Genomic DNA, 15,258 nt, shown 5'->3' with positions numbered 1-15,258 from the left:
TATCCTCAAAATTCCCCTTCATTTGGCAGTAGTTTGGAATGATTGAAAAACTCAGTCTGCCACCAGTTGACATTGTGTTGGTTAAGTCACTTCATGTCACTGGTTCCCTTTTCTGTAAAATTGATTTATTTCGGGTAATTCATGTGAGTGGTATTCAGTTTATTCACTTGATACTTGATTTTGAAAGAAAAGCATGTTAACTCATTTGAATTTATAGTGGTAAGATGTGTGAGGTTTGGGAAGGCTAGACTGGGATATGAGTAGAAGTATTGGCTTGCCCTACTGCACATTTATGATATTCTGATGTGAACTTTGGCTATTTCCTACCATCTTAGTTTTCCATAAGTAATGGAATGCTATCAGCTCATATTCCACTGTTGTACATATATGGAGGGTGAATCCTAGAACCGAATGATGAGTTCAAAGGTGGAACTCATCATTCCACCTTTGAAGCATTGCCAATACCTGCAATAAATAGATACCTTGAGGGATCTATCACCTTTCCCATCCAGTAATAGTTTTCTCTACAAACCAGTTTCTGTGAATGTACAGAAAACTCTTAGATTCGAAGACCCACCAAAATCTTGAATTTGAATAAATACCATTTTATAGATCCAAAGAGATGCTAATGTTCTTGTTCTTTCTGTTTAAGACTCTTTTTAGATGCTTGGGTAGATTTTCCTTTCATTGGTGGGGGAAGGACGGTGCTTGCTACATAATTGATAAACTATAACATGTAATGTATTTTTCATGTTTAAGACCAAATGTCTTTCAAAGGGCTCTTCAAGAATTAGCTGTTTGTCCATGGTGTGGCATTTAGTTAAGACCTCATAGAGTATTTTCAGAATCATTAGAGGTAGCTATCTTTGCATCTCTAGATTTCTGCTGGTACCCTCAGCAGTTAGCACTTGGCTATCAACAAAGTCCACCTGGCATACTTTTTAGAATTGCTCTGGTAGTAACAGGTGATTTTTATCCAGAGCAACTGAAAATTGTTTCATGTCTTGCTTTTGAGTACTTAGGTGCAGGTTATTTTTGTTTCTTTTCTAGACATGAAGGTTTTTTTGTTTGTTTTCCAAGTTAGTAAAGGTGGTGACGCTTGGAAAATACATATACATACCTGTAATGAATATTCTCAGAGATATAGACCATATTCATGAAACAATAATAGGATTCCATGAAAAGGGATATCCAGGGATTAAAGAAGTGCTCTTAGAAATTAAAAATATGAAAGAAAAATTTATTAAAATTTGACAAGTATATTCAATGATAGTAAGTTTCTTGAAATTACAACAAAAAATATAGTTGAGGCACAGTGCAGAAGGGCTCAGTAAATAAATATGTGTGTGTTCAATATAATCTCTCACCTTTTAGAATGGCTATGACTTTTTAAAAAAGTTAAATGTTGGCAAGGATATGGAGAAATACACTGTTGGTGTGGATTGCAAAGTGGTGCATTCACTATGGAAAACTGTATGGAGGGTCCTCAAAAAATTAAAAATAAAACTATCATATAATCCAGCAATTCCACTTCTGGGTATTTATCCAAAAGAATGGAAATCAGGATCTCAAAGAGATATTTGCACCCCCATGTTTATTGCAGCATGATTTATAATAGCCAAAAAGTGGAAGCAAACAACAAATGGAGAAAGAAAATGTGGTATATACATACAGTGGAATATTATTCAGCCCTAAACAAGGACACCCTGCCATATGTGACAACATTAATGAGCCTTGAAGACATTATGGTAAGTGAAGTAAGCCAGTCACAGAAGGGCGAATGCATGATTCCACTTATATGAGATATCTAAAATTGTCAAACTCCTAGAAACAGTAGAATGATGGTTGCCAGGAGCTTGGAGAAGGAAAAAATGGAGAATTACTGTTTAATAAGTATAAAGTTTTAGTTACACAAGATGAATTAGTTCTAGAGATCTACTGTACAACATTGTGTTGCTGGTTAACAGTATTGTAAACTTGAAAATTTATTAAGAGAGTAGGTCTCATGTTAGATGTTCTTGCCATTAAAAAAAAAAAAAACCCAACTCTCATAGAATAGGAAAAAAAGTGTAGATTCAATGAATGACATCAGTCAATAAAAATATACGATAGATTTTTTTTTGAGTAACCTTTGTTAAATGAAAATCAGACAATTGTTAAAACTATTTCTAGGAATTCTGTTTGCAAACTTAGCTATAAAGATAGTATAATCCCAAAAAACTGCCACTTTTTGTTATCTCTTTCCTTGTTTCAAGGTATTTTCAACGTGGTGCCTTGCATGATTGCCGAGTTAAAGTTTTGATGACTAAGAATTTCTTCCTAATACATTGCCAAATTGATCTTTGTTTCCTATCTTTCTGGATAATGCATAAGAAACATGACTCAGATTCCAAATAAAGCAACATTTCTTTGGCTGTTTTGTTTTCCCACTTTCAGAGAAACATATGAGGAAAACATATGGCCTAAATTGGTATTGTGATGCCATCTTTATCCCTTAATTTCTCTTTTCTCAGCTCCTGCCCTCCACCCCCCACACACAAGCCTTGAGCTATTTTTCATTTTGCCCAGTCAGAGATAGCAGCCATATAAATGCATCAATCTGTTTGGGAATTAACAGTCTTACAAAGGGTATGCAAATTCTCATTCAGGGATTAAATTTCAATTAGTCTGATTTTATTTTCCATGATAGTAACCCAGATAAGGATTTAGATCTCTCTGTGTCACTTCCTACAAAGAGAATATTTTTAAAATATTCCAGGATCTATAATTAAAGTCAGACAATATCAAATTATCATAAATCTTGCCTTAATGAATTTCCAGTATCTAATATCCTTCAGATATTAGAAAAAATACCCATACTTTAAATCACTCTTTTAGCAACCCGATATACATGTTACCTGTCAAATTTCTCTCATAATTTTTTTCCTTGTGTACCCTTGTTCATGACATTTCTTCTTGACTGGTATATATTTTTAATTCTCCTTGGCTTAGCTAACTCTTAAAGGTCCTGATTGAAGCTCAGACCAATATTTCTAAAACTAGTTTTTATAAAACACTATATAACACATGATCTGTTATTAGATATTGTGGAGAAAATGGGTTTCATGGTCAAATAAGTTTGAGAAACTCAAATGATAAATTATAAGCAGATTTGCTGTGGTGGTGTTTTTTTTAACTTCAAAGATGTCTCAGAATCTTTAGCTTGCTGATATCCTTTGTGACTCTTCAAAACGACTGTTTAGTGTATAATTTCTCAAACTTCTTTGACCATGGGGCCCTTTTCAAGACACATTCTGTAGGCCAAGTCTTGCAAGCAAGTGGCTACTGAAGTAAGTAACACTCTTGAATGTTTGTGTCTTTCTACAAAGCTAGGTTTATTGAGTGGAACTGTCTCAAATAAACCGATCAGGCACCCACACAGGTTAACACACAACACACAGAGAGGGAGAGTACAGAGTCTTAAAGGACAGAGCAAAGGGTGAAAGTCCTTAGCATATCCAAAGTGAACTCTGTTGACTGACAGCATGGAAAACTGCACGCAAGTCCCACAATGGGACCAAAGGTCAGAGAGTCTTTTACTCTAGTGCATCATCCATGATGCTCATCAGCTTAGGCTGGGCATCGTCAGTCAGGTGTTAATCTTATATGGACCTTACAAGGTGGGGCTCCTCATGCTTATCAACTCTTACAGGTGGGGGTTGACAGTCATAGTTTTGAGCAGTCCAGTTACACCCTAAGGACGTTCCCCTTATGTTTAAGTTGACATTACTGTCATGGCCCCCATGGAGTCCATTTTGTAAAGTCCAAAAAGTTTTCATTTTTTTATTCTCATATAGCAAGTAATACTGTATCCTTCAGCCTTTCTTTTAATACCCCATTAAAATAACTTAAATCACCATCCAATGTCCTCCCCCATGCTTCTAAGGCTTCTTAAGGGAATTTATATTCTCTTCATACTTTTTGGTCTGCTCTCACTTTGTTATTGATTGTTCCTGCCTTATTTTGCTCCTTGTGCCTGCTGTTCTACATCTGCTTTTCTCTGCTGATATGAACTAGTTCTTCCATCCTTATAATGAAGAAAATTAAAGTGTAGCGTAGGACAGGAAACAAAATTGGACTTCTGACACGTTAAAATCCTCCAGCCACTTCCTTCTCCACAGGAGAAACACAGCCATGTATATCCCTCAGGCCCATCCTGCTCCTATATTGCTTTGGGATGTACTGCTCTAGGCAAAAATCTTCTCTGAGCCAATAATACTATCAATAGAAACTGTTATTTTTTCCGTAATAAACATAAGTGAAAATACTTTCTAAACAATTCCTAGGAATAAAGAGTTTATGGGTTTACTGTTTTGAGTTGGGTGGGATGTGCTAGAAGAAGTTTTCAAACAATATATGTACTCTCAACTTTCCATTTGAAAAAACAGCAATATTTAATGTTTTCCTACTTTAATTATCTTATTTAAGCTATACCATTAATGTATTACATGCCTCTCCATGTGAAGGTATTTTACTAAATATTATGGAGAATCAGAAGTACCTCAAGTGTTAGCCCCTACCCACAAATAACTTTTTAGTAAAGAAAAAACACGTATAGTTAACATGTGAAGAAGTGAACAATGCAAGAAGTGCCTTATGTTGATACATCTTACAAGTTGAGTAGTATGAACAAGCAATATTTTTGATATACAGAGAGAAGAGAGACACAGTTTGGCCTGAGTGTTCTGCAGAATTTTCTGAAAGGAGTAGACTGATTGATAAAAGTTGACTAAGATTATTAATTAGGGAAGAGAGTAGAGGAGACCATAGGCAAAGGAGAGGGCTTGAGCAGAGGCACCCAGAATGAAAAGCACAGGTTATAATTGCGAGGCATGGGGTTGAGAGTTCTAGAGGATATTTGGTAATTTGAAGAGATATGAAAATGTTATATGTAAAATACACAAACACAGCTTAGTGTATATGCCTTCACAAACTTTTTACACCAATACAAACTGCACAGCCATGTATACATGCAAGTGTATGTACTTTTTTTTTTAATACAAACAGGATCATCAGTATGTTTTAATTTTCAACATATTGTGGGCATATTTCCATGTTTCCGCTTCAACAGTACATCTTCAGAATATTCCACTGTTTGGAACATAATCACAGAGTATTCTATCAAATACTATCTTGTTCCTGACTTGTGTCAGTGGAGCAGGAGGGGCCAGTTTTTCCTAACTTCTTGAGGAAAATTCGGCATATCCCCACTCTTCAGAACTCCCAGGCCAGCCATCCCAGTTCATTTTCTGTCTGATGGCATCTTCCATATATAATTGAAATCAGAATGTTTACCCCCAATAACAGTAGTATGCCTTTACTTACCCTATGGCTTATACAGAATAATTATTCAGAATATGATGTCACTGAGCCTGACATCAGTACAGGAGATAAGCTCTTTCAGAGAGAGGGAAGCAATCTTCATACCTTGAGATTGAACCATCAAGGTTCCTTTTGGCCCTGTGGTTCTATTGTTTTGTGAGTACTTGGATGTAAGTAAAAGCTATGCCTTGTTTTATGCAGAACTAAGAGCAGTGGCTTGAAAATGTAAAATAATAAATATTTATAAAGAACTTCTTAACAATAACAAGAGGTGCTATAAAGCAGTAATTCTTAATGGTGATCCCAAAACCTTTCGCGATGCCCAAAAGCTCTCTTCAGGGCTGATTTTGGTTGGGTAGAACTGACTTGCAGAAAGACTATTTTAAATGTTTTGTGGGTGGTGAAATATATATAACAAAGTTTACCACCTTAACCATTTTCAGTGTACAGTTCTGTGATATTAAGTACCTTATCACATTGTTGTGCAGTCATCACCACCATCCATCCCCATGTCTCTTCATCTTGTAAAACGCTATACCCATTAAACAATAACTCCCCATTCTCTCTCTCCAGCCGATAGCAACCACCATTCTACTTTCTATCTATGGTTTTGACTATTCTAAGTACCTCATATAAGTAGAATTGTACAGTATTTATCTTATCGTGACTGGCTTATTTCACTTAGCATAATGTCCTCAAGTTTCATCCACGTTATAGCATGTTGCAGGATTGCCTTTTTAAGGCTGAATAATATTCCTTTGTAAGTATATACCACATTTTGCTTATCTATTCATCCTTCAATGGACATTTGGGTTGCTTTCACATTTTAGTTACTGTCAGTAATGCTGCTATAAATATAAACATGGCTATACAAATATTTCTTCAAGGCCTTGCTTTCAGTTCTTTGGAGTGTATATCCAGAAGTGGAATTCCTAGGTCATATGGTAATTCCATTTTTAATTTTTTGAGGAACCATCATAGTTTTTTCCACAGAGGTTGTACCATTTTACATTCCCACCAACAGTGTACAAGGGTTCCAGTTTTTCCAGATCCTTGCCAATACTTGTTTTTTGGTTTTTTGATAGTAGCCATCCTAATGGGTGTGAGATAGTAGCTCATTGTAGTTTTGATTTGCATTTCCCTAATGATTACTGATGTTGAGCATCTTTTCATTTGGTTATTGTAATTTTTATATCTTCTTTGGAGAAATGTCTATTTCAGTCCTTTGCCAGTTTTCAAATTGGGTTGTTTTTGTTGTTGTTGTTGTTGTTGTTGCGTTTTCGGAGTTTTCTCTATATTCTGGATATTAATCCCTTATTAGGTATATTATTTACAAATAATTCCTCCCATTCTGTGTGTTGCCTTTTTATTGTTGAGAATGTCTTTTGGTGTACACATTTTTTTAATTCCAATTTGTCTATTTCTTTTGTTACCTGTACCTTTGGTGTCGTACCTAAGAAGTCATTGCCAAATCCAATGTCAGAAGCTTTTGTTTTGTGTTTTCTTCTAAGAGTTTTATTGCTTTAGGACTTACATTTAGTTCTAAGAGTTTTATTGCTGTAGGGCTTTCATTTAGGTCCTTTATTCATTTTGAATTAATTTCTGTATATAGTGTTAGACAAGGGTCTGACTTCATTCTTTTGCACGTGGATACCCAGTTTTCCCAACACTGTTTGTTGAAAAGACTGTTCCCATTGAAAGGTCTTGATACCCTTGTCAAATGTTTAACCATATATGTGAGGGTTTATTTTGGGGCTCTCTATTCTATTCCAGTCTATGGCCATACCACCCTGAATGTGCCCAATCTCTTCTATTCTATTCCATTGGTCTATATATCTGTCTTTATGAAGAAGACTTTAAACACAGTTTTTCTTTTCTAGCCCAGCATATGATCCCTGGGGTAATACTTTGCTAGCTGACCTGTGTCAGGCAACTGTTTTTCAGAATAAGTTCCTGAGTATATCCTAGGAAACAGAAAAGTTGAAGAGAAGAGACTCATGTTATTTGACATTTAGATTTTTGTGGCCTTTAAAGTAATCTAGACTAAAGCATATACAGGTCCTATTATTGTTTCAAATGCTTTCTTACTGCTGGTAGATTTTTGGAAACCAACAGAAAGACTAAATTTGAATCATGAAGTGGTTTGCCTGTGGTAATGTAGCTAGTAGTAAGCATTACACTGACACCTGAAGTCTTTTAATTTCCAGTTCATTGGTCTTCCTACTACCTGAGCTGCCAGTGGCTTTTTATAGAAATGCTACTATTTTAGCAGCTTTTGACTAAATTATTGGAAAAGCCTAAATTTACTATAATTAAGGGATGTGACTAATGCTTAGTATTTCTATTTGTTTTCCATTTCTCTGTCTGTTTTAATTCAAGGGAATTATAGAGGATATCTTTACTTTATAGGGCAAGGGTTGGTAAACTATGACCTATAGGCTACATCTGGCCCACAGCCTGTTTGGGTAAATACTGTAAAGTTTTATTGGAACAGAACCATTCATAACTCATTTATGTATATATTATCTGTGGCTGCTTTTCTGCTACAACAGCAGAGTTGAGTCATTGTAACAGAGACCTTATGGTCCACAAAGCCTAAAATATTTACTTTTGGACTTTTACAGAAAAATTTTGCTGACTCTTGTAATAGAGGAAAAAGTTAAACAACAAAAGCCCTCAGGGAAATGATAAGTTAAACCACTGGCAGAGTTGAGTTGAGAGTTTTGATTTTGTAAACTTTACTTTGACCTCAAAATCTAAAAATGTCAATTGACTTAAGATCTAATTTTAGATATTAAGTTCTAGATAAGTTAATAATAGATATGATTTTTTCCAAATAAAAAACAATTTAGCAACTATTCATTTAGTGCCAGGTATGTGTCAGGAAATGGGGAGGTGCTAGAGAAGTGAAGTTATAAATCCTGCCCTTGAACTAAGGAGATAAATAGAAATATGGGGTTCCCCCTTCCCATGTTTTAAGTATGACATTTTCAAATAGTGACTTTTTCCCTTTTTTTCTTTTTTTTTTTTTTTAGATATTTCTATGTTACAGAAAAGGATGTGCTTTCAGAATAATCCTGAGTGAGAAGGATGAGTCCAGATGTACCTCTGCTGAATGATTACAAAAAGGACTTCTTTCTGAAGCGCTTTCCACAGACTGTTCTTGGAGGCCCAAGACTCAAATTAGGCTACTGTGCCCCTTCTTACATATATGTTAATCAAATTATCCTTTTTCTGATGCCATGGATTTTAGGTGGAATTGGAACACTTTTGTACCAATTAGGCATCCTGGAAGACTATTACACGGCAGCACTCTCAGGTGGACTAATGCTTGGCACTGCATTTGTCATCCAGTTTACAAGTTTATATGCCAGAAACAAATCAGTGACAGTAGAAAGAATACTAACCACAGATATCTTAGCACAGGAAGATGCGCATGAATTTACAAGTTGTGCCAGTGCTGAGACTATCAAATTTCTAATTCCTGGCAAGAAATATATAGCCAATACAGTTTTTCATTCTGTTCTCGCTGGGTTAGTATGTGGCCTTGGAACATGGTATCTACTCCCGAATAGAATAACTTTGCTATATGGCAATGCAGGAGGCACTGTTTTACTGTTTTTCTTTGGATGGATAACATTATGTACGGGAGAATATTCGTTAATTGTAAACACAGCTATAGAGACTGCGACTTTCCAAACCCAGGATACTTATGAAATCACTCCTCTTATGAGACCTCTTTATATATTTTTCTTTGTTTCTGTAGATCTTGCATACAGGTAATAAGCTATCAAATAATTTATATCTTGTTTTGTTTTTAAGCATACATAATAAGAGTATTCTTCTTAGTATTAAAAACAAATGAATCTGTGGATTGAAAGTCATCAGGGCCAAACCACTGAGTGACAGGTTGTTTTGATGATTACTCTCTTAGGACTAATTTCAGTTAAACATACATACTAAAGCAGTAATTAAATGTTATTGAGAAGTAAAAAAGAAAACCCCTTTATAAGATAAGGTAAATAAGATAGCCTGGCTGAAACCTATGAAAAGATATGGAACTTTCCTGTGAGGTGAAAATGAAGAATTTAAAATTTATATACATAAATATTATGTACAGATTGAGTGGATTTAAGATAAATAGAATAACTTATTTCTAATTTTGTTATAGTAACTAGAAGAAATTGAATTTTTTAATCAATTTGATAAAGAAGAAAATAGAAAGTAGGTTTTTAACAAAATTGTTTGATAACCCCTTTTACTTGCTTTTTCTAAATCTGACTTTTCTTTCTCTGCTTCTGTAGATTGCAGCTTTCTCTTTCACAGGTTAGTGTCCAGGTAGAAATGCACAGTCATATAGTGGACTGAATGTGTTCCCTCTGAATTCATGTATTTAAAGCCTTAACACCCCATGTGACAGTATTTGGAGATGGGGTCTTTGGGAGGTAATTGGGATAATGAGGGTGGGATCCTGGAATGATAGAATTAATAATGCCCTTATAAGAAGAGATACTAGAGCGCTTGATCTCTTTCTCACTACCATGTGAAGAGACAATGAGAAGTTGGCTTTCTACAAGCCAGGAGGAAAGTCCTCACCAGAACCTAACCGGAACGCCATTCTGATTTTAGGCTTCCAGCCTCTAGAACTGAGAAATTTCTGTTGTTTAAGCCACCCAGTCTGCAGTATTTTGTTATGGCAGCCCAAGTCGACTAAGACAGATTGTCATACCAAGAGGCGGGGATGCTTCTGTAACAAATAACCTAAAAGTGTAGAAGTTGTTGTAGCCGCCAGCCCCCGAAAGACACACGAACCACCAGAAATCAGTGAGTTATAGGAAACATACTCTTTATTCAGCCAGCTAGGTCTGCCAGGGGTACACAGACCCCAAATTAAGCAGCCCTGAAATGTAGAGGTACAGCGTTTTTAAGCCCTAAATCTCATTCCTCATTCTGTCTTAAACACAAAGGTCTATTTTTCTCCTATTCACTACCTGTCAACCCACAGGTCGGTTGTGCAAGCAGGGATTCAGAAGCAGAAAGCTTATTGTTAGAATGTTATGTTCCCATGGGTGACAGCCTATGTTCCCATGGGTGATGGCCAAGCACTAATTTTCCAGCCAGCACAAAGTGACTTTGGAACTGGGTAATGGGTGGAGGCTGGAAGAGTTTTGAAGTGAATGCTAGAAATATGGACATTAAAGGTGATTCTGGTGAGGTCTCAGAAAGAAATGAGAACATGTTATTAGAAACTGAAGGAAAGGCAATCCTTGTTATAAAGCAGCAAAGAACTTGGGTGAACTATTTTCTAATGTTTTGTGGAGGGAAGAACTTGTGATGAAATTAGATATATATCTGAATAATTTCTAAGCAAAATATTGAAGGAACAGCTTGATTCCTCTTGACTGCTTATAGTAAAATATGAAAGAAAACAGATGAACTGAAGAAGGAATTGCTAAGCAAAAAGGAACGAGAACTTGAAAGTTTGGAAAACTTTTGACTTACTCATATTGCAAAAAATGAGGAAACGTTTTCTAAAGAGAACACCAAGGGTGTGGCTGGACTATCATTAAATGGTTTATGGGATTATATGGGCAGACACACTGCCAGTTTAAACTAAAGGGGACAGAGACCAGAAGTAATGAAGGAAAGTTGTTAGACTATTAGATTTGATAGGATGGGAATGATAGACCTCTTTGTCTGTGAACAGGCACTATTCTTTAAAAAGATTGGAAAAATGACCCTGAAAATATTTCAGAGATTAACAGGACTAATGCCTCAAATTTCAAAGCTAGAAAGCCTCTGCTGGAAGCCTTGGGCTGGTACACCCATAGGGATAGGACCCCCATCTAGAGCTGTTTGGGTGACATTTCCACCATAGGGACCTGGAAGGCAGAGAATAGTTTTGGACTTACTTCGGACCTGTCATCCCTTCCTTCTTTCCTGTTTCTCCTTTTTGGAATAGGAGTGTCCATTCTATACCTGTCCTACATTGTATTTTGGAAGCAAATAACTTACCTGTTTTCACAGTTTCACAGCTGGAAAGGAATTTTACCTCAGGATAAATAGTATCTCAAGTCTTGCCTGTATCTGATTTAGATGACTTTTAGATAAAACTTTGGACGTTAGAATTGATGCTGGGAGCTGCTGGGATGGAATTAATGTATTTTGTACATAAGAACATGAAGTCTGGGGTGGAATGTTATAGACTGAATGTATGTGACCCCTTAAAATTCATGAGTTGATGCCCTGACCCCCATTGTGATGGTATTTGGCGATGGGGTCTTTGGCAGGTAATTAGATCATCAGGGTGGCCCAAGGCTGATGGAATTAGTGCTTTTATAGGAAACGCTAGAGCCTTTGATCTGTCTCTCTACCATGTGAAGATATAATGATAAATTGGCTGTCTGCAAACCAGGAAGAGAGTTCTCACTAGAAACCCACCAAGGTGGCACTCTGATCTCATACGTTCTGCTTCCAGAACTATGAGAAATAAATTTCTATTGTTTGAGCCACCCTAGTGTATGATATTTTTGTTATTGCAGCCCAAAATAAAACAAGGCATTTAAAAATATTTAGGCAGCCTGTGTACTGAAACTGACCTACTCTTAGGTATCTCCTATTCTTTAACTCTTAATCTCTTCTAATTGTGCTACATTTAGGAACCATTGGACACTATAATACCCTTGTAGTTCTTCATCTAATCAAACATCTAAGAGGAGAATTACTTTATGGGAAATTCATTTATAAATGATTTCTTAGTACCACTACTGTTTACTAACTATAAAATATAATTAAATCCTTGATTTTGAAAAGTTAACAATAAAGTTGAGTTTAAATGTATGTATATACATGTTACTCCTTTTGAAAGATTTAAGTTTATAGGATTATTTTCAGAATAGATTATTGATTTACTATCTTACTGTGCCATTTCCAAAATCAGAAATTATATACCTTCTATAATACATATTTGCATTTAAAATGATGCCCTAGGTTCTTTAATTTAAAAAAAAAAACAACTCAGTTAATTTATAATTTGGTTACCTCGACTTTCCACATTACCCATTTCTAAACGAAAAAGCATAAAATGTTTTTCACTACATTCTAGTTGAGTTTAACATACAGTTTTAATGTTTACAGTTTGATAATTACAAAGAAAACTTTGTAACTAAAAAGAGGCAGTTTTGAAATCTATTTTTTAAATGACATTTTTGTACAGAAAAAATACCTCCCGCTTCACTTTTAGAAAACGTTTAGCTTCTGATTAGCAAAATAATAAGGAATCAAGATGATCTTTATACAGTAAGTATGATACTATAGACATAATGTATAAAGTGTGTACACTATTCAAATTTGGACAGTTGTCAAATATATCAAATTGTATCTTAATTTTATTTCAGACAATGTGAAAGTTGAAGAGATGAGTCCCACAGTGTAGTAATCTTTTCTCTTTTCCCATTCTTTATTCTACCCAGTACAGATGTGTATTAATAATTTTAAATGACTTTCTGTGTAGTTTTATCAAAGACAAGTGTTAAATCTACAGTACTTTGTTCATGCACTCAGGAACTGTTTGAATGAATGATGCATATTTACATCATCTACTATAAGGAACATCTTTTGGGGAGTATATGGGTCATAATGCGTATACAGAATTTAAAATATATTTATGGTTAGATTCCATTTTTTCTCGAGGGCTCAGATTTTTTGCCATAGAAAATTCCTGTTACATTATCAGAAATATTAGAATTTAAACATTTTCATACAAAAAATATCACAATAATCATCTACTTGGGCCTGAGTCATATAAACAAGAAAGTAATCAATGGTTACTTTAGTTACATGTGCTTATATTTATTTCTGATATCCTTGTGTATAATGTTTTCCTGTGCCGTTGCTTATCATTTATGTTAAGAACAAAATGATTTTCGGGGTGGTAAATTGAACTTGGATAAAATATTTCCTGAGTATACATTTTTTTTACACAAATTATCCTATCCTTGAATATGTTAACTAGTATTGTCTTTTTAAAAAAACTATACAAATCTGCATGTTTTCCTTGACCTTCCTGTGGCTTATTGTGTTTCAGTTTTCTTTGTTACTTCAGTGTTTTCTTCTCAGAAAAAAATGAATTTTATTTTGAAACTGTACTACAAAAAGTATTGTCCTCTAATTTAGCATCACATTGTTAACCTTGTGTTCATTATTTCTCTGCTTATAAAAATTTGAAGGACATACATTATGAGGCAGAGTGCATTAGTTGGCATACCCGGTATACGTGTGAGCAAACACATTATGCCATTATTATATCCATGGTTACTATACATTTGCTTCAGGACTGTTAACATACACTTAAGTGGTGATTATTACAGAGAAGTTGCCTTTCTCCTTGACTGATTTCTAGCAGCTCAGGTATTTAAGTACAATTATGCTATAAGTTTTGAGATTTAGTTTTCTCTTTTGAAAGTTATCTCTGAAACTCATAAGTACTATGACATTGTTGTATTCCAGACAAGGCGTTTCGTTACCTCATTCCAAAAAGTAATGTATTGAGAGCTTCCTCTCTTTGCTAGCTACTAATGTGTGAACATCAGTAAGGCTCTGGCTTTCCAGAGTTACCTGCAATTTTAAATTAAAATATTTTACAGTTTAAAGAATCATTGTTAGAATTTCAGCCAATGTAGTTTAGACATTTTTTCCCTTGGCTCAGTTCAGTTTTACAGATTTCTAAATTCAATTTTATTCAGTAAATTACTTTTAATTCCTTCTTTCCACATTTGAATCCACATATTAAGTGCTAAACTTGGACATTATTGAGTAGAGGTACTTAATGGTGTAGGGGAAGGACAATGATCACAATTTATATGTGTTGATATTTTGCAAGTTGAGACTAGGACCTTTCTGTAAGTGTACTTTTGCAGCGGAGGGGAGGTGTGTGAGATAGGGGGTGTATATTTTGTTTTTCCTGGAAGGGTCCTCTTATAATTTTGTATGATTTAAGTGTTTTGGTTTTTTTTTTTTCCTATAGGTTTATGGTCCATATACCAGTTCTAGAGCAAATGAATCAGGTTTTACACATACTGTTTATATTTTTACCTTTTCTGTGGGCACTTGGGACCTTGCCACCGCCTGATGCACTTTTCTTATGGGCAATGGAGCAGGTTTTAGAGTTTGGCCTTGGAGGCTCATCTATGTCAACCCATTCACGGTAATTATTTTAAATATTAAAGCTATATGTAACTTATTCTTAAAGAACATTTTTGTTCTTTTCAAGAAAATCTTTTTTTCTTCTCTCTAGGTTATTAATAATGTTCATCATCTCTGCTGGAACTGCTGGAACATCATATTTCATTCCCAGCACTACTGGAATGGTTCTTCTTATGACTGGACTTGGGTTCTTATTGAGTCTTAACCTAAGTGAGATGGGTTTTGTCTTCAAACACAGTGTGACCAGACACAGAGTTGGAACCAAATCTAAGGCTTTACTCAGTGGTTCAGAAAAACAGTTTACTTGGAAGGAATGCCTTTTCTACATCGTTATATTAGTCTTGGCTCTCTTAGAAAGTATTTTGCTTCATCACTTTGCTTGTTGTTCAAAGATTTCCAAAAATAGTCCCCAAGCTATTGTTGGCTATATTTTGATGATATTACTTATAATACTGTGGATACTTAGAGAAATTCAGAGTGTCTATATCTTTGGAATTTTCCGAAACCCTTTCTATCCCAAGGATGTGCAGACCGTGACATTATTTTTAGAGAAGCAAGCAAGGCTCATGAAGATTGGTGTTGTCAGACGGATTTTGCTAAATCTAGGTAGGAATTGTGTTATATCTACAAAGTGTACAGAAATATTATGGAATTACCATATTTGTATAATGCTACATACAAGTGTTCTTTATG

The 15,258-nt window shown here is 35.1% G+C and overlaps 1 protein-coding gene across 5 annotated transcripts in view; it reads left to right on the top strand.

The window, feature by feature from the left end:
* The window catches only part of PCNX4 (pecanex homolog 4), a 36,052-nt gene that overhangs the window by 2,676 nt on the left and 18,118 nt on the right, over positions 1-15,258 (top strand). Inside the window, exons 2-4 of one of the 5 annotated variants that reach the window (XM_023527168.1) lie at positions 8,397-8,894; positions 14,387-14,566; positions 14,657-15,171. In XM_023527168.1, coding sequence (XP_023382936.1) covers positions 8,452-8,894; positions 14,387-14,566; positions 14,657-15,171 — 1,138 coding nt within the window. In that variant the 5' untranslated portion in view covers positions 8,397-8,451. Of the gene's footprint in view, positions 1-8,396; positions 9,141-14,386; positions 14,567-14,656; positions 15,172-15,258 lie in introns of those variants that run through there. The other 4 variants (XM_023527170.1, XM_011384816.2, XM_023527165.1 and 1 more) reach the window with 4 other exon arrangements.

The sequence above is a fragment of the Pteropus vampyrus genome, unplaced genomic scaffold (assembly GCF_000151845.1).
Source record: "Pteropus vampyrus isolate Shadow unplaced genomic scaffold, Pvam_2.0 Scaffold15, whole genome shotgun sequence".
Classification (NCBI taxonomy): domain Eukaryota; kingdom Metazoa; phylum Chordata; class Mammalia; order Chiroptera; family Pteropodidae; genus Pteropus; species Pteropus vampyrus.
The sequence above is the reverse complement of the archived record's forward strand: the minus strand, read 5'-3'. Positions and strand labels throughout refer to the sequence as shown.